Source organism: Phoxinus phoxinus, assembly GCF_949152265.1.
Source record: "Phoxinus phoxinus genome assembly, chromosome: 4".
Lineage (NCBI taxonomy): Eukaryota > Metazoa > Chordata > Actinopteri > Cypriniformes > Leuciscidae > Phoxinus > Phoxinus phoxinus.
This window is the reverse complement of record NC_136879.1, coordinates 37,557,617-37,578,495: the sequence shown is the minus strand read 5'-3', so window position 1 is coordinate 37,578,495 and position 20,879 is coordinate 37,557,617. Positions and strand designations below refer to the sequence as shown.

Genomic DNA, 20,879 nt, shown 5'->3' with positions numbered 1-20,879 from the left:
CAGCCATCCTCAGACAGAGGGGGAAATACTGTCATGTCTCTGTCGCTAAGCTCGACACAGCAAGCAAATATGAGCTATGGAGTGAGATTCACTGTCGGTATCTGCCGTAAAGAAAGATGGGTGTCTGTCTGAATGGCACACTGCCTTACTACTACTTTTACAGTACGCAGTATGCAAATCGTCGTTGCGCATAGACATTTGCCAAAAAGTGTAATATAAAAATGGATAGTTTCAGTCTTCAATGCTGAATCATATCTTAAAAAAATACATAAACAGTAAACTCATAGAATAACACTATAAGCAGCACCTTATTTTGCAATGCAGAAGATATTTTTTTATTAATTCGCCACTAAAGCATAATAACCAGAAGAATATCAGAGTTCACTTAAAGGTAAAACTAGTTGCACTACAGCTAGTGTCTATGATTATTATAATATTAATAATAATAAAAAAAGACCAACTCGCAATATCAAGCATAATGGACTGTTTTTGCACAGCTAAATTACTGAAAGCCTCATACATTTAAGTTACAAATTGCGGCGCTGCTCCAAGTTCACACCAAGAATGATAACTATAAAGATAACTATATTAGTGTTGACACCAGCACACAATATCGTTCTGTTTATTATACGTTTTTGTCGCCTGTCGCTTTAAATGCTCGAGCTCGTTAAAGCAGGATGGATTTTGATTGGCTATCATTGTTTATTATTCGTCAGCTAGAAACAATCATTTTGAAAGTGATTCCAATGATATCGTTTCGCAGTGATGTTATCGTTATAGTTGTGGTGTCGACTTGGCCATTCTTTTATATTTAGAAAGATTTTTAGATCTTTATCGTTATAGTTATCGTCCTTAGTGTGTGTGAACAGGAAAAATAAGGTGGATATCTTCAAGCGAAAGGATGCCTCTTTAAAAAATGTGTATTTTCCAATAAAATGTGTGTTTGCAGTAACCATGCTACATGTTGAATGGCCATTTTAGCAGAGACTGTATTTATATTATTTGTTCATAATATAGTCAAGTCACCTTTATTTATATAGCGCTTTTTACAATACAGATTGTATCAAAGCAGTTTCACAGTGATAACATGAAAATAATACAACAAAGTTTGTTTCTAGAAGAAAAGTGCGTCATCATCCACCTTTTAAGTAATTGTTGTATTGTTTAAGTATTGTTGAATATTAAATGTTCTAATAACTGTATAGTTACATACTAATTGCTAAAGCTCAGACTACAGTAGTTTCAGTTTCGATTTATCTCTCTCCCGAAAAATAATAATAATTGCGTCTAGGGCATCGGTCGGTTCCTATGTTCGGTACACATTATCTGGTAATGTGAGCGTTCACAGATCAAATCTTAAACCTCCAGAACTGCTCACAGACACATCAGGCCGCCTGACAATACGTCCGCACTTCCACAATAGCCAATGAGAGACAAGTCTACAAGGAGATGGAAGTGACTGAACTTTTGAATTGGCGACAGCGAAACATCAAGCAGCCGTACCTCTCCGGCGGACAACGGAGAGTGAGGAACGACCGATGGAAATGTGGCAACAACACGACTGCCTTTATAATGTTTCCTCATCATATAATGTCCACAGCAAGCGGACGCGACACAGTCTCCATTTAGTTTACCCGTGAGGTGCTAAATCTGGATTGATAATCTTAAGAAAATCTTGTAGTGTGTGCAGGTTTGAGATTTGAAAGAAGAAATGTGTGTGATGCAACCAGGTTTCACAATCGGTTAAGATGAATAAACTCCCGCAGTCTGAGCCTGAGGTCACATGACATTACTGTAGCACTTTAAATCACTATGCTATTTTTAAATCATAGTTTACAGAATGTACTACGCAGGATAGCAGTATTCCATCCCAAAAGCAGCCAGAGAGCGAGTGGGAGCAGAAAAGGCAAGACAAGGGCACAGTTTCCCCCTACAGGCCTGTCTCGATGAAGGGCACAAACTTCTGTAAGTCAAAAATACAGACGAGTATAACACACACACACACACACACACACACACACACACACACACACACACACACAGGTACTGACTTTGACGTAGGTGCGCTCCGTCTCCACCAGTTCGCAGATGACTTTGCGGAGTTTGTCGGCATCGGACAGCTGGCGCGGGGTGGCGTTGCTCGGAGGGAGCGAGGAAGACTCCGGGCCGGACGAGGGAGAGACGACTTCAGATGAGGGATTCATTTCGTGAAGACTGCGACAGAAAGCTGCGACCTGCTCCGTACTCTACAGAGAGAGAGAGAGAGACATGAAGAGTGAGACATCTCACAGAGTCCTGCACTGTTATTACGACACACACACACACACACACACACACACGTGCGCACGCACGCACACACACACACACACACACACACACACACACACAAACCCTCACACGCGCACACACACACACACACACACTCGCAACACCTGCAGCTGGATCCTTACGCTCAGATGCCTGTCAGAACGCTATAAAAATCATTAGCGCTCATTTGCTCTATTTTCAGCCTCTAAAACTCTCTTATCTCCTCCATCACTTCATCTTTTTGGCTCTCCCTCTCTCTCTCTCTTTCTCACACTCTCTCTCTCCCTCCCTCCCTCTCTCTCTGCTCTTCTGAAATGTCTTCATTTCATCTGAACGGCAATCAAAACACAAGCACCTGTCCACGGATGCGGTTGCTATGGGAACGGCTGTGATGGCACATGGACTGTCATTCTCACAGTCACACTGACGGACTGAGAGAAAGTGTCCATCCGTCCACCAGGGCTCGGTGTCAACCGGAACGTATTTTGCTACATTGTTTATACTACAGTATATACAGTATATACATGCATGGATAATAGGCAGGACAACTTTACTTTGTTTGCACATGACAAAGCTGGATATTGTCCCAAACATGAAGAACGCATTAATAAAGAACTTATATATGAAATACATATGCCTGTTTTCAGAATACAGTGTCATTTTATAATATTAGTCTTTTGTTTTCAACTTCATAATGTGAAGCTGTTTTTGCACTGATGCCAGACTCGGTCATTTGTAATGAATGATCTGATCTGATCTTTTTAATGTTGAAAAAGATTTTTGCTGTTGAATAGTTAGAGAACATTTAAAATCAAATGACTAGAAAGTGCCTTTCATTTCATTCTTAGGATTATAGGAATTACAGCATTATTACTTCATATATAAAAATGATATATTATTTTTATAATTTCTAGAAAAATTAACTATATTTTGATACTAATTGAACAATTAAGTTAAGTTTTAGTGGCTTGAATGTGTAGAGTAGCACAATTTTGCCAAAACATGTATTAAACATAAATAAATAAATTACATACATAAAATTTGAATATCTTTAAAAGATTTAAAGGCACAAATTTAGCAAACTTTATCGAATCGTCCCTGAAAGTGCTTGTTTTTTTGCATCCAACAAAGTTGAGTAGAGTTTCAATACATGCAAACGAGCAGCAACACAATGAACAGACAGCCAATGGAAGTTCATACAATAAAGTCAATCTGATGTAAAGGGGTCATTAGATGCAAAAATCACCTTTATATGGTGTTTGCATATAAATGTGTCTTTGCAGTGTGTATTAGCATATTTCTGCCCTCAGCCATTCGACACTCCCCATGGAAGAGAGGGGTGGGGTGAGCAGTTGCTCATTATCATTTAAAGAGACATGCACCGAAACAGGAATCTTAACCAAAGTATATTACAAACTTTACATGAACACCCTAACTTGTGGGAAATGGGCATCCGATGACCCCTTTAATTGCTTAAAGGTTCTGGAAGTGATTTCCGTCATTGTACTAACTTTCACACAACTACTCAATTAGATCACATGTCTTCAACTAACATGCTCTCTTATCCTCAAACCGGATATCATCAAACCTAAATGGTTGTAAATAAAGCATTTCTGATTGGCCATGGTCTGTTTTTGCTGTTCACAAAGCTTACATCAGGTGCGATTTCTTAGGGCACCAATTTTTGGGCCCTTTTTTAACGATCTGAAACGCAAGTATCAAACGCGAAACGCAAGTAACTTTGTGGGCGGATCCCGACGCAAATCTAAAATGGGTTGGTCTGAAGTAGCTTCATTACTCATAGGTGTGGTTTGGGCGTAACGTGCAATAAACCAATCAGAGCGTCATCTCACATTCCCTTTAAGAGCAGGCGCACTTCTGCCATGCGGATTGCTATTATAACGGGGGATTTGCAAGCGCACGCAACTTACATTATGGTAACGGTGATTTCACAGTCTTCAGAATTTTGTTTCCTGGTTCTTGACGGACAACACACTTTCTCAGATGTCCTTATATACCGATGTGTCTCGCCACTATTGATCAAACAGGTTTTATCCGTCATTACTACAATTAGCCTGAATAATTTGGGTAAATGTGTAAGCTAGATTTATGCCTATTTTCTTCACATCTTCATGGACACCACAATGATTTCCCTCGTGTGGTAATATTTTTCCTTGTGTTTGCAAAAATGGAAACTGCTGCGTCTGTAGATGAGAGAAGCAAAGTGTGTGTGTGTTGTGCACACGCTACATTATGGCCAAGCATGCGCACTTAAAATAGCATCTGAATAACGCGCCGCTGACTTTAGACTGGGTTTTTCCTGGTCAGTGGCGGAATTGTTTTCTGAAACTGCAAAATAGCACCAGGGACCGTTTGCGCCGGAACACGCCTCCTCTTTTCGCTTAACCGCCCCCCCGAGCGCAAGTTCATTCCCTAATTTACCGTCGTGCGTCTGTGGAGGGAAAAGTCCGTTGTGCGTCAGGTGCAAAATAGGAATGATACATGCGTCGGTGTACTAAGTCATTTGCGCTGGGTGCAAGATAGGGGTGTCAGGGAATATTGGATTCACGTTGTCTCTGTTTGTGTGTAAACAAATAAATCAGTTCCTAAATCAGAGATGCAGAATTTCATCTCCGAGGGGCGTCGGGCTTCACCTGTCACTTCAGTCATTAGCTAAAACATCATCAGCTGCCACAACCATGGCGTACAAGCGCCGGGAGAGCTGTCAAGATGTTCGTGATCCCGTTATAACGGAGACAAATTCACACGCTTTCAGATACAGCAGCTGTCAGCTTTCCACCACATCTCTCCATCATTCTCTGAAACGGCACAGCTAGAGACAAGTGCATTAGGAAACCAGGAAAGTAGCCCTTTCCCACACCGCACACCCACCAACACAAAGTCACATCGGAGGCTTTTTTAAAAGAGAGACATGAAAGGTTATTTGAAGAGGAAGATCAAGGCTAGTGTTCGTGCACACACAGACAACCCAGCATATGTCTACTAAAACATTTTTTTATCTGAGGAGAGACATAAACAATCGTCTGAAGAAGCAACACATGACGACACCGACGGGTTTCCCAGAATGCACTCATGAAAATCTTGCAAAAAGAGGAAATTTCAGGTCATCATTAGCCATCACTGTGCAAAGAGTGACTTTCAACTACTTTTATCTACTTAGCAGACTTCAGGTGATTGTTTTGGCTGACAGTTTTTTTCAAATGTGTGAAAGCTGCTTTCCGTGTTCATTAGCGGAGAGAGTCTTAACGGTCCTCGGCTGCCCACGCAAGGACACACAGAGGATGAATTGCAGTGTTTTTCCCAACGTCCTTGAGTCTCAGAACAGCATGACAGAAAATATGACACCCCACACACAATAAAGCACATTAACTGCTGGGAAAATGCCATTGCCTCTGCTGTGAAATGAAAACACTTGTAAGTTGTGTTTTCACTCACGAGGTGTATTCACTCACACTTTGAACAAAACCCAAACCCTAAAAGTGCTTTCTGCAGGGAACAAAGTATATTGTCTACTGTCAGAAGTCACTTTAAAACTAGGGATGCACGATAAATCAGCCACTATATTGCTATCGGCCAATATATGTTCATTTTTTATGTTATTGTTATCGGCCCGATAAGAAAATTTGGATTTTAATTTATTAAAGCCGATAAATAATGGATTATTTCCTTCAGCTGAGACACTTCAGATGCACACATAAAACTATAATGAGACACTTAATTGTGTGCTTTGGACATGGCTTTTAATGGTGAGACTTTTGTTTTTTTTTGTAATCAGGCTCTTACAAATTATAAAAAAATTTGGATTTAGATTTATCGGCCAATATGTCGGTTATCGGTTTTGGCGCATATATATCGGCGCATCCTTATTTAAATCCATGTGGGTTTCCAGTGTTAAACTGGAATTATTGATCTCATTATGAGTACAAAAGGTTGCATACTGTGAAGAAACAAACAAGCGCACCTACACAACGGGAAATCCACACTTCCAGAGAACTTCCCTCCATTAAGTCCCAGCAAGATCACCACACCCTGCTTAAAATAACAACTTAAACCAGTTTAAGGTGGTTTGATGTCTTATGTTTCCCAGGTTTCTTTAATGTTAAAAAGTGCACGAAATCCCTTTAATGGAAACCAGTTTGGGATCTTAAGGCCACTTTAAGCTGGTTTAAACTCTTTTTCCCAGCATGCAAAAAGCACAACATTGCATGCTCATGAACACAAGCTGATTGGTCTATAAAACAAATCAAAGACTAGCAAGTAAAAACCAGTACATGTGGTACAATCATAGTATTAGATGGTACTTTGATATGAGACATTATGCATATATATTTACATGGTACTCTAAGGTATTTCAAAGCACACCATCATGTAAAAAAAACTTGTTATTACCATCATCCAACATTATGTAAAATGATGGCACTTTTTACTGGTGAACGCAAACATCTGACATTCTGACAGCAACAATTCACAAAACACTGCGCATATCTGCGCAGAAACCCAAAGCATCATTAACATCCAGCTCAGGATACAAATATAAAAAATTCGATAAAATAGTGTGATTTAAGAAAAACCACAGACATAAAACGTCTCTCACCAGGTGCAGCATGTCATAGATGGAGTCCGAAGAGCGTTTGCTGTGTCTGTTGCGTTTGAGCACAGACATGACTGACTCAGGATCAGCAGAAACAGCTTCGGAGAGAAACACGCCGGCCCACTGTCACTGACGCTGGATCAGTTTCAGGAAACGCCTCAGAAATCACAGATTCACTGCTGCAGCACCGACAACATCCCTCCGCTTATGACAAATAGAACAGAGAGAGAGAGAGAGAGAACGGGCAGCTCTTTTCCCCTCTCTCTCTCTCTCTCTCTCTCTCTCCCTGTCGTTCGCCCACCTCCTCTCTGCTCGTCCAACTCCGTATTCACCCGCCCGTTCTGATGCGACACCACCTCATTTATCTTCTTTCTCTCTCTTTCTTCCTGGCAGGCTGAGCAAACACTGAGCTACATGAGGTAAGATACTCAACACACAAGTAAAAATAATCAAGGGTGTATGGAGAGAGGAAGAGGAAAAGGAAGAGGAAGTGGTCATGATGGGCTCGGCAAGTTCAACTGGACAAGAATACCAACACAGTGAGATAAAGAGAGAGCTGTAGTTAGAGATAAGCAGAACTACTCATCTTAAAGGAAGTATTAGTCGGTGAAAGACTAGTTAATTAATCATCATTAAGTTCAAGTAAATTATATTTCTTACCTGAGCACCCAATAAACAAGTGACCTTTTACTTTACTACATATACCTATTATTTGAGGTAATAGATCGGAGCGTTAGTGTACTTCACTACAGAGGGTAAAATTTAATGCAACACATTTTAAAGGTTTTTAATGACCACTAAGTTAGAGATCACCTCTTTTACATTTACATTTATTCATTTAGCAGACGCTTTTATCCAAAGCGACTTACAAATGAGAAACAATAGAAGCAATTAAACTAGCAGTAGACCAACAGTATGTAAGTGCTATGACCCTTCACAGTACAATCCAACGTACAGTACTTTTTTTTTTTTTTTTTTTTTAGAATAGAGAAGAGTGTGTTAGTATTACTGGATTAAATGCTGCCGAAAAAGATACGTCTTCAGCAATTTCTTAAAAATGGGTACGGACTCAGCGGCTCTGGCTGAGTTAGGCAGATCATTCCACCAGTAGGGAACAGTCATGGTAAAGGTCCGAGAAAGAGCTTCAAAAAGTTCTGGTCTTAATGGATATTTGCAAAAGTGCTCAAATCCCTCTAAAACCATCAAAAACATAGCTGGAAACCAGTCTTCTAAGACCATTTTAGGTTGGTTTAAGCTCTTAAATGTGCAAAAAGCACAAAATTGCTCAATCACAATCAGGCTGGATTCAGGTTCACCTGACCTCTATCACTTACAGTATGTGTTGTGGAGTACAAACCCAGCTTGACGGACGGATCTTGCGGTGCTTTGTTAAAAGTTTATTGTTAAAACTATTTTTAACTCGACACGCCATCTTAAAACGTGATGCTTATGATAGAGAACTGTGAGTCATGACACAAAAGGCCAGAAATGTCTGTCTGCATGTTGATGTCTTTGTCTATATAAAAGCTGCGCTTAAAGGGGGATGAAGGATTTCAACGTGCAAACTCTCTAACAGATGTCAGCATGCTAATTAAAAGCACCACCGCTAAAAATACAAAACTAAAGCTGTCGAACTAGTCGACTAGTAGTGAAGTAAGAGATGCTTTTCTCACAAATAGAAATCATTTCTACCACAGTAGCTGTGCATTCAGCATTCAGATGAACAAATCAACTGAACAGCAGTCTCATGATTTATAATATAGGACTGGAGTGAGTGTCTGTTTCATAAAGATTGATCATCTGAACACCCGTGTGGAGAGAGAGAGAGAGAGAGAGAGAGAGAGAGAGAGAGAGAGAGAGAGAGAGAGAGAGAGAGAGAGAGAGAGAGAGAGAGAGAGAGAGAGAGAGAGAGAGAGAGTCAGTGGGGGAAAGTAAACAGAATGAATGCACCAGGACTTAAAAGAGCACAGAGAGAAATGCGGCGTCAGATCATGTGATCCAGGCTTCACTGCGGTTCATAAACACATGCTGTGATGGTAGAGCGCAGAAGACCGATCGTTAAACATGACAAAGTGATGTGATACGGCAGAATCACTTCAGCCCTACAGGCTCATACTGCCTTCAAGTCACGTCAGAAGGGTTGCACTTTAATTCACAAAAAAATCATTTTTTTTGCCAATATGTAAAAAATGCAGGCTTTGTTGAGCAGAAGACACTTCTTTCAAAATCATTACAAAATCTTGTCGACCTCAATTGTTTGAACAGTAATGCACACTAAACGAGAATCATCCTTTACAGCAAAAGCTAACAGCCACTAAAAGGGAATGAGAAATGTCCGGTGCTGAACACCGCACTTGCCAAATCCTCTACAGAACACTTTTAGCATCAAACACGTCTCCTGATATAACAAATCACACACACCGCAAGCCGAATGGCCTGTTAATGTGGAGATCAGCAAGCAGGGAACGTCAAATCAGACTGTAAATGTTCCTCTCACTGCAACAAAACCTGCAGTCACGAGTCGCACGGGTATATTTGTGGCAATAGCCAACAATACATTTATGGGTCAAAATTATCGATATTTCTTTTATGTCAAAAATCATTAGGATATTAAGTAAAGATCATGTTCCATGAAGATATTTAGTACATTTCCTACCGTAAATATATAAAACATGTATTTTTGTGAGTGAATGCAGCACAATCGTGAACATAAATGCACAACTTTAAAGGAGATTTTCTCAATGTTTCGATTTTTTTGCACCCTCAGATTCCAGATTTTCAAATAGTTGTATCTCGGCCAAATATTTTCCTATCAGAACAAACCATACATCAATGGAAAGCTTATTTAATCAGCTCTCATATGATGTATAAATCTCAATTTAAACCCATGTGACTGGTTTTGTGGTCCAGGGTTACAAATGATCCATGAGTCCAAAGCCCTCTCTAGTCCATCTCCTGAATAATATCCCACCAGACAGTGAAGCACTACTAAATGTACTAATGTACTATTACTCTCAGCTGAACTCGTGAAGTGAAGACTGTATCCTGTAGTGGAGAGACTGTTCACTGGTTAGACAGATGTAGCTGGACAATAACAATGGTCTTGACACAGGGGTTAATGGCTGATTCTAGATGAGACCTTTTCTCATCTAGAAAAGTTAAGTTCAAGTCTCTCCCTAGTAGTGTCCAGTAGTCACTTGTCATTAGACAAAGAACCCTAAAGTAGTGTTGGCTGTTGGGCGGTAAACAATATCATATCGAGATATGATAAAATTTACGTTAATAACGCTGATAAGCTCTGGACGTTTTCACTCGATATGGATCTAACAGCCAATCACACAGCAGAAATAAACCCAACAATGCATGTCGCTAATGTGTGTCTCTGTGTAAATGAATGCGCGGTTTCTAAAACTGAAAGATCGGTTTAACTTCAAGAAATGATGACAGAAATATTTAACTACTGTATACCGAAATGTACTTCTCAAAGTAATAATACTACTATTATTTCTAAGGAATATCTTGTGACCAAGATATATTTTCATCCATGTTTTAAATGTATACAGGTCTGTTGTGCAAAAATGCAAAACAGAATTTAGGCGAAAATAAAATGGATTTCATGGGCCCTAAATTAAAAGGTAGCTACTCTGTGGAGGTAAATTAATATTGCGATAAATATCGATATCGTATGATACGGAAAAAAATATCAGGATAATATTTTTGTCCATATCGCCCAGCCCTACCCTAATGGCCATGCCACACCAAGCCATCATATAAGAACTAGCGGCGACGAAACCTGTCGCCTCTCGACGGCTGCGTCTCGGCCATAAAGCTGCGCTATAACAAACCAACTGGACTAAAGGCGACTGTCAACTAGCAACTAGCCAGCGTGTGACTGTCTATATCAGCAGGCATCTATGGTCTATATTCGTCATTCAAAAAGGGAAAACGAAACTGCAGGAAAAGGACTGCAGGACGCTTGCTAACATTTTTGAATATCAATCATGCTGATCTTCATTCCAGATGGATCATAATTAAAATATTCAAGCATTGGAATGCTAAGGTAAGATGACGTAAACATTAGCTTCGCTAAGCTGAACAGCCAATCAGATTTCTCTCACCGGCCAGCGCCGATGCCGATTCAACATGCTCAATCGGGGTCCAACTAGTGCCGACGATGCGAAAACTGAGCCGCCTGACATTGGCTTGGTGTATCAGGGCCTTAAAGGTGCAATGTGTATTATTTCTGAGGATCTATTGACAGACATGCAATATAAGATCCATAACTATGTTTTCAGTGGTGTATAAAGACCTTACTTAATGAACCCTTATGTTTTTATTACCTTGGAATGAATCATTTATATCTACATAAGCGCGGGCACCCCCTTAAATGAAGGTCGGCATATTGTGACGTCATGTTTCTACCGTAGCCGACAGCGAACAAACAGCGCTACAGAGTTTGCTATGTGGGGAGAAATGTGCTGCTGGTTACGTCGGCCACCGTAGCTTCTCCTTCGAGTTTGAAAAGGGAGGGATAGGCCGTAAGTGACTTTCTGTTTGCAATTCGCAAATCTCACCAATAGATGCCGCTAAAAATCACACACTGCACCTTTAAGAATGAGTTTTCACAGCATCAGGTGATTTTAGAATTAAATCACAAAATATAATACAAAATATAGTAAAAATAAATAAATATATTTTTTATATATAGTGACCCCAAAACGTTTTTAGACACTTGCAATAGCTACATATGCGAATGTAATGAATGCATTAAAATGCATGAATGACACCGCATAATAAAGTATCAAGATAAGTGGCAGTTATTCTCAGCACAAACATTTACCCTTTTCTGAGTCATTTTTACAATGACATTTAGCCTCACCAATTAGTTTTTCTGAAATGTTTTTCTCGAAAATGGACACTTCAGTCACACTTAATATGAATGTCAGTGCATTATAAACACATCAAACAAGTAGCATTTATTAAAAAAAATATATGGTACAATTTTTATGACTCATAATGGCCCTGAAAAGCCGAAGCCGCAGAGCAAGGTCATGTTTAACTCTGTCTCTGTCAAAATCATTCATATATTCAGAGCATGAACAGACCGAACGTGCAATAAATTCATTAAAGATATCCTGCATTAAATTCAACAGTATGTGTGTGTTTATGTGTATGTGTATGAGTGCACAGTAAAGCTGATTATGGATTCCTTTGCATTCCCCATCTGCCCTCAATGCAACTTTCTCCTCTTTAATAAAGGCCAGAGAGATGGAGCTATGCAAAGAGGCAGACACATGTCTATGCATGCCAAAAGCAATCTTCTCCAAGCTCCCAGCGAGACCCAGAGCCCCACTGTCTCTGCTGACCCAAAGTGCATCTCTCTGCCTGGGCCTGACATCAACACACGCTTCAGATCCAGAACCAACCCGCTCTGCACATCAGAGACACTCAAAGCCCGGGCTTATAATGTGAGAGATAGTTGTGTCATGCTGCGCCACTTGCTTGCAGATCAGATGGGGTTTAAAACTTTTGCATCTAATTGGTTGAGCAACCAGATTAATTCCAAAAATGTTTCACAAGTCATATTTCTGCATGAATAATGGAGAAGCAAAACATCAGGATATGCAAATACCGCCATCGCTGATTGGTGCAACAGCTTGGAGCATATTCAAATCGTGTGAACTGCACTTAGCGACAGAAAATGTGACACCAGCAGCAAATGTGCAAAGCTTGACAGTGAAAACAGACAAAATGGACAGATTTCTAAACTGCTGCATCCAATTAGTATAAGAAAGAATTGTTAATGATTTTACACATGAATAATTCGCATGCAAGATATTTGCATTTGAGAAGCCAACATACTGGAAACATTCATGGTTATTATGAATGCAATTGCATTGACTACGCCGTTCTGGAAAATTAAAAAGGTCATTTAAAAACTGAATTGCACTTGCTTATTTTGATGAACGGGGTGATATCAATATACGGCGGGTGTAAAGCATATCTGCACATTTTAAAAGCATAAGAAAATCAAGTGCCATTTCAGCTCATTTTCTAAAAGTGGCCCCTGAGTACTTTGCGTATCCCTGCAGTACATTATTCCTCTTATGGAGAGAAACACACATGTTGGACATTTAGGAACTGAGACACAGAAGTGAAGACTATTGGTACAAAGGTCTAGAAATTACGTTGGGCAATGGACAAATATCAACAAATATATACGTGTTTTGTTTTTTTGCTTCCACTACTAAGGTCTAAACTCAACAGTGCTTTTCTGAAATGAGATAAATAGGGAATTCAGTAAGCAGGTTTCTAAAAATAGTTTCTGTATGTAAATATGGAAGGTCGTGAGGAATCTGATTGGTTCCATCATCTCAACACATCCATCAACCCGTCCGTCCAATGAAGCAACTGTGACTGTATCCTGCATTGTAAACTGCAGCTTAGAGATATGGAAGGATAACTAACCACACACACTCTCACGTCTAAAACTGAAACTGTTATGTCAGTCTGACACTCCTCAGATAGAGACCATTTTCTGACACCATTGCTGCCACCAAGATTATGCCTCATAATAAAGCAATTAGGATGCAAAAGACAATCAAACAACCTTTGTTTTACTGTCACTCGTCTCAACACAAACTAATTATCTTCAAACCCCCACCAACACAAGATACACTGCAGACAGTTCATTATCACATATAGACAGACAGAGAGATAGATAGATAGATAGATAGACAGACAGACAGATAGACAGACAGACAGACAGACAGACAGACAGACAGAGAGATAGACAGATAGATATAAAGACAGACAGACAGAGATAGACAGACAGACAGACAGAGAGATATAGACAGACAGACAGACAGACAGACAGCGAGATAGACAGATAGATAGACAAACAGACAGAGAGAGAGACAGACAGACAGATAGACAGACAGAGATAGACAGACAGCCAGACAGATAGACAGAGAGAGAGACAGACAGACAGATAGACAGACAGAGATAGACAGACAGCCAGACAGATAGACAGCCAGACAGACCGACAGATAGAGAGACAGACAGACAGATAGAGAGAGACAGACAGACAGACAGACAGAGAGATAGATAGACAGACAGACAGATATACAGACAGACAGACAGACAGAGATATAGACAGACAGACATAGATAGACAGACAGACAGACAGAGAGATAGATAGACAGACAGACAGAGAGATAGATAGACAAACAGACAGAGAGATAGACAGACAGAAAGACAGAGAGACAGACAGAGAGATAGACAGACAGACAGAGATAGACAGACAGTCAGACAGACCGACAGACAGACAGAGAGACAGACAGACAGACAGACAGAGAGATAGACAGACAGACAAACAAACAGACCGACAGACAGAGAGACAGACAGACAGACAGAGAGATAGACAGACAGACAAACAAACAGACAGACGGACAGATAGATAGATATGTTTTAAACCGTCCCTCAGTTTAAAAACAGCACAGATGACAGATGGTGAAGTGTTTCTGCAGTGAGATTCTTCTCGCTCAGAGTTCAGAGTTTCGAAGTCCTGCAGTTCTAGATTTGGTGAGTGTGAAGGAAACCCACGCACAGACAGGAAAAGTGTCCCGTCGCTTTAGCTGCACAAAATCCAGGCTAATATCTTGAAAAAAAATCTATGATCAGGTAAGCAGGAATATTTACCTTTCCATATTCGTCAAACTCAGCGAAGAGCTCCGAGTCGTCGTCTAAAGCGTCTCCTGAAGAATCCACAATCAGACCCACGCCATCGTCAAGAATCTCCTCTGTGCAAACATAATCAAATACATGAATTTAAATTATAATTTTTTTGGATAACTGCATTGAATCTTGTGACGTTTCTGGATTATGCATTTCTTTTAGTTTTAGGCTAATCTGATAATGCATTCAGCTATGAATAAGAGTGTAACATTTAACATAGGAGTCTTTAAACTTTTTCAGACCAAGGACTCCTTTGGAAAGACTTCTATATAGTTTATATTATATAATGTCTGGTTCAGTTTAACGATTTTAGCCCGATTTTGGCACGATCAGTTTGACGTAGGGTGTCGTGGGGATTCGTAAACGACAACGGGCATCGGGATGCAAGATTCAATCGTTTCATCTCGTATTGTGTGTCATAGTGGGCTACAACCGACGCGATGCGTCTGCGATGCCTCCACGACAGCTTCCGTCAAGAGTGAGTGAGTGTGTGAGTGAGTTTGTGAGCGAGAAAGAGTGTGTGTGTGCGCGAGTGAGTTAGCGAGAGTGAGTGTGTGCGCGAGTGAATGAGCTGAGTGTGTGTGTGTGTGTGTGTGTGTGTGTGTGTGAGTGAGTGAGTGAGCGAGAGAGTGAGCTGAGTGTGTGTGTGCGCGAGTGAGTGAGTGAGCGAGAGAGTGTGCTGAGTGTGTGTGTGCGTGAGTAAGTGAGCAAGCCGATTGTGTGTCTGCGTGAGGGTGAGTGTGTGTGTGCGCGAGTGAGTGAGTGAGCTGAGTGTGTGTGTGCATGAGTGAGTGAGTGAGCAAGAGAGTGAGCTGAGTGTGTGTGTTTGTGTGCATGAGTGAGTGAGCAAGAGAGTGAGCTGAGTGTGCGTGTGTGTGTGTGTGTGAGTGAGTGAGTGAGAGAGAGAGAGAGAGAGAGAGAGAGAGAGAGAGAGAGAGAAAGAGTGAGCTGAGTGTGTGTGCACGTGAGTGAGTGAGTGAGTGAGTGAGTGAGTGAGTGAGTGTGTGTGTGTGTGGGTGTGTGTGTGAGAGTGAGTGAGTGAGAGTGTGTGTGTGTGTGCGTGCGTGTGTATGTGTGCGAGTGAACGTGTAGTCTGACATGTCTCTTGTCCACGACACAACAAGATTTTAGGAGTCAAAATCACGTAATCTGACACAGTGACTATCGTAACAGACAAAAAAATTGTGTAATCTGAACCAGCCATAAAAGTGAGTGTTGAATTGCAACGTATGCAGAGTTATTTTGGAGCGTTCATATCAAATCACAAAACGTGTCAGCCGAGGCCTGAGCTCCCTCACCCTGACTCTGAGAGAAGATGTCCGTGTAGAGGTTGTCCACGGCGTCCGAGCGTCTCGGTGGGAGGAAGCAGAGCTGCCGGCGCTCAACAGGGGGCAGTGTGTTCACGGTGAGAGAGAGAGAAACCTGAGCGAACGCCACCTTCATGTCAGCGAACGTCAGAGTGCGCGAGTCCTTCCCGTTCAGCTGGAGAATCTCGTCTCCTGCGTTCAGACCTGCAGTCATTTTAATATGGTCATATTTCAGGAGTAATTATTGCAATCATAGATGTTTCTTGAGATATGCAAAGTGGATGAAATGTTTTATTAACTGCTTGTACACAGAAAATAAAATGAAAAGCTAAAGAGGAATTAAAGAAGTTTAACCAAGGACATACAGAACTGTGAAGTTTTAGTCCTAAAGACACAGTGACATAAAAACATTTTTTTTCTTTCACAATGTTATCTTATTGCGCACGATTCATAAATGCATGTTATTCAAAAGAAGAAGAAGAAAAAGGGCATTTTTATTGCTCGATGTTTCTCCTTCTGGATCCATTAAAAAATACAATTAAATATAAAAACTGCATAAATACAATCATCTGACTCAGTGTTGTTATTGTCAACTAAAACCAAATCTAAAGCTATTAAAAAGGTTTAATTAATTGAAATAATAAAATATAAATATTAGATTAATAAAATAATTAATGAAACAATGTGCTAATACTAAAATTAGAAAAGTTGCATTGGCTGAAACTGAAGTGAAATAAAAGAAGTACTAAAATGACTACAACCAGCCAACATATCAAATCAACATTTGTTCTGCGTAAATATACGGTTTAACTTTGACATATGCCACACAAGCAATATAACATGTCCGGTCCGCACTGATGTGAAGACCAGCATCAAGAAAAAAAAGAAGAGACTGTCTCTAGCTCTTCCCTTCAGCTTGCGGGTTTGACCCAGTTCTCTGGCGATGTGAAATGTCAGCAATAAGCCAGCCGAACATGATCCTGCCACACTGATCACCCAGACATCACTCAGAGAGACCAGGCTCTTATTCAGCATGTTGACAGTGTCTGGATGTGCATAAGCCCGCTTTGATGAACATTTAAAGGGGCCATTTTCTATATTTTTCCCTAAAGTCAACTTATAATATTAGTGAAGCGAGTACGTAGGTATTATATACCTATAATTAATTTAATATTGTAACTGTGAATGTTTTTTCTTCATGTAGAGCACTTGATTTTAGAATTAAATGGACCATTTTTGCTACTGTACCTTTAAAGTTTCTCTCTGCAAAGCTCCTGTTGTAAATGCTCTATACATTTCAAACTGAGCATGGAAAAGCCAGTTTTGCATGATGTGTTTCCTTTTAATGCACTGCATTCTTCATGCAGGTGAGCTACAAGTTTGGCACGTCAGTGAATCCGACTGTAATCGTCTCTCTGATTGCTTCTATCTTTTGTCATTATTCAGAGTTTAGAAGGGCTGAGGATAAATCTGCAATCTTTGGCTCTCAGAAACCCCATAGAGCTGACAACATGTTACATAACACCAGGAGCACAGCGCAGATATCACAGTAATTACGTACAGCTTGATTCCTAAGAAGTAGCTGAACAGACAGAGGGAGATGGTGTGTGTGTGTGTGTGTGTGAAAGAACAAACCAAGAGACAGGGGTGAAAAGAGAAGGAGACCGTAATTAGGAGGTGAAACAAGCTAATGAACCTTTGGCGAACGCTAATCCTCCGGCTCTCACGTCAGTGATGTAGAGCTGCTGCACGCTGTCCTCCTCCACCACTGAGATAGAAAAACCTGTGAGAGAGGGAATGATAGACGTCAAAATCAAGTACAATCGTGCATCAGCCTTCGAAGCATTTCAACCTGCGACCTTTCAGTTACAAGGTCAAATTTAAAAGGTCTGTTCACCCATTCACATCTTTTACTCTTCATCATGTCATTTCAAAAGCTATATGAATTCTCGGTTCTACTATGGAACATTAAGTAAGTTATTGCACTAAACTAAAACTATTAAAAATCGCTTTTTGAAATTAATATAAAAAAATAAATTTTTATGAAATAAAATAATCAGCTTAAAAAAAGTCAAAATTTGCCCTGGTAACTAAATGAGTTGAAGTTGTAGTACTAATATTACTAAAACTAAATAGAATAAATGAAGGCTAAATAGAAATATCATAAACTAGTAAAAATTACAAAAGCACATAACAAAATTACTAAAACTTTAAACTAAAATTGAAAATAGAAATATTAAAGCTAATTCAAAATATTAATGAATACTGTAAAAATAATACTAAAATAACACTGCAAAGTGGTGTGGATGTAAAATCACGTAAAAGTTTTCAGAAATTATATTTAGTATATTCTGTGAACTAAGCTGTCTAAAAACATGCAGGTTACTGAGATTAAACTAATAGGATTTGGATGATCATGTGATCTCATTAGTCGTCCAGCATGAGGCGACTATAAGCAAGATAAAACTGTTTATTAAGCTGCTCATGCGAGTGGATGGATTTGTCAAAACTACTGTTCATTTCATTACATGTAAACATTTTAAAAACCATAAAAGGTCTGAGAACAGCCGTCATTTCCAGTTACCATTTTACAATCCCCCAGTATAAATAGGTAGGTTGTATAACAGACATGATTTCATGAAAATAAAACACATTTCTGGCTCTCACCGTAGCCGATCATGCAGGATTCATCCCGATCAAACTGGATCACCTTCCGGATCTTACAGCACAGCTCGATTTCTTTATACAGCTGTAAAGAAGAGCACATTAATATCCCACCGAACAGAACTTTGATATTCCACATTCGAAGAGCATAAACATCACACAAGGGAGGGTTTGAAAGGCCGAGAGTGACAGAATACAGATCACATTTCACAGGCAAAGAACTTTCTGTTCCCGTCTGATCGATTGCATCTGACCTGGACTCTCAAAACATAATAAATGAAGATGCTGAACAGAAGCTAAAGGAGGATGAATGCAGGGCAGAAGGATGAAGCTTTAAAAGCATAAAGTAATTCCATAGCAGACGTAGTCGTTTTTTTTAGGTCAAAAAGAGAGGTGATGGGAAATGGGATCAGCAAAACATCTCCTTTTGTGTTCCACAGATAAAAGACCGGTTTCGCTATTAGACCGAGGAGGAGAGTGTAAGAAAAAGCGTGTTTGTATGAAGTGTGATGTCCCAGCAGGATGAAAGTAATGAAAGAGCTTCTAACCAGCGAGGTAAGAGAGCGAGTTTAACTCACAAACCTACCAGATCATAAATATCCTCCTCCGGTTTGGGGATGTAGAACTGCACTTGGTTCTCAATGAGGAACTTAAGCCGCACGTAGTGTTTAGTGGCGTCCAGTTGGTGAGCCTGGAGAGAGACAGAGAGAGATGAAAGGAGACACACATTTAATGGATGGTATGTTACTGGGCTGTATCTTCTTCTTAGTGGGCCAGATGGACAGGAATCACACGCTAAAAATGTCCAAGTGCTCATATCAGACAGGATGCAGCATGTTTTCATGCAGCTCTGTAGCAAAGAGGAGAGCGAATAAAATGCTTTTAACGGCGTGTACGCGCGCTTGAGTCTTTAAAAACCCTCCGAGGGATGCCTTGAGGAATATCTGAGTTTACTACACCAGTGACCTTCAAAGTGATATTCAATTCCCTGAAGACTGAAGCGACTCTCTGAATGTAAAAATTTCCTGGCGGTACCTTGCAGATAGTGTCCAGCATGTCGAGGGCCGACTCTCCAGGCTGGATGATGGCTAACACAGGCTGGTCGTTTGGCAGCAACACCCATGATGGAGTGAGGTGGTCTCTGGACCAGATGTCATGATCCGTGCTGGGTCTTGGCAGACCTTTCACTGGGGTCTTGGTATCTTTCTGTAGTGTGATAAATGAAAGCCACAGCTGTGAACGAGATGCTATTTATCATGTGAAATGATGATCTTCCCCGTCTCATTAATTCGAATAACTCGTCGTGTAACTTAGGTGCAATGTGTGCAAATAGTTTCTAGCTAATACTATATTATTTCTGCAGTATTTATTTTCTGCATAGTATTCACGTTTTGTATGCATAAAATACATTACACACATGCCAATATATACAGCATTTTGCCATTTTCCACAATGCAATGCACTTATAGGGTAACTCTCGCCAAATTGCAACCTAGGCTTTTTTTGTTAATCTACCCGAGTCAAACTTTCATGTAAAAGCATAATTAGAATGGAAACGCCACTTTTAAGATTGACCGTGTTTTCGTTTTCGGTCAAAATGCCTTTTAAATGGGAGTGCATGGGGCTCTTCTATGATAGCATCAAAATCACTATTTTTAAAACACTAAGACGGCTCGACACAACATGAAACTGTGCTTGAAGTATCACCAGGGGCTCTACACATGAACTCCAGCATTGACTACATTGCTTGTGTACACAAAGTTTACTAAAAAGAAAGGTTTTGTACAACTCACTTTATCAGTTAGTGTTTCCGGTGGCTGGAATGCAAAGTAATGAACTGACTCCAAAGTAAACTTTGTGTCCACAAACAATGTAGTCAATGCTCGAGTTCATGTGTAGAGCCCCTGGTGATACTTCAAGCACAGTTTCATGTTGTGTCGAGCCGTCTTAGTGTTTTAAAAATAGCGATTTTGATGATATCATAGGAGTTCCCCATGCACTCCCATTCAAAAGGCATTTTGACCGAAAACGAAAATACGGTCAATCTTAAAAGTGACGTTCCCATTTTAATTATGCTTTTACATGAAAGTTTGACCCGGGTAGATTAACAAAAAGAGCCTAGGTTCAATTTTGGTGAGAGTTACCCTTTAACTTGATATTCAAATTCTAGTGTGATCGTTGAACTGGAAGCAATATCAAACATCTTTTTCAAGGATGCTTAAAATTGATCAAAAGTGACAGTAAAGACATTT

General features: G+C 40.1%; 1 protein-coding gene across 4 annotated transcripts in view; it reads right to left on the bottom strand.

Moving 5' to 3' along the window:
* The window catches only part of tiam1b (TIAM Rac1 associated GEF 1b), a 95,612-nt gene that overhangs the window by 11,599 nt on the left and 63,134 nt on the right, over nucleotides 1-20,879 (bottom strand). For 3 of the 4 annotated variants that reach the window (XM_079609899.1, XM_079609898.1, XM_079609900.1), the window contains exons 11-17: nucleotides 19,663-19,833; nucleotides 19,214-19,318; nucleotides 18,631-18,712; nucleotides 17,660-17,746; nucleotides 15,955-16,167; nucleotides 14,621-14,721; nucleotides 2,052-2,246 (exon numbers count right to left, since the gene is read on the bottom strand). In XM_079609899.1, coding sequence (XP_079466025.1) covers nucleotides 2,052-2,246; nucleotides 14,621-14,721; nucleotides 15,955-16,167; nucleotides 17,660-17,746; nucleotides 18,631-18,712; nucleotides 19,214-19,318; nucleotides 19,663-19,833 — 954 coding nt within the window. Of the gene's footprint in view, nucleotides 1-2,051; nucleotides 2,247-6,922; nucleotides 7,268-14,620; nucleotides 14,722-15,954; nucleotides 16,168-17,659; nucleotides 17,747-18,630; nucleotides 18,713-19,213; nucleotides 19,319-19,662; nucleotides 19,834-20,879 lie in introns of those variants that run through there. The other variant, XM_079609901.1, reaches the window with a different exon arrangement.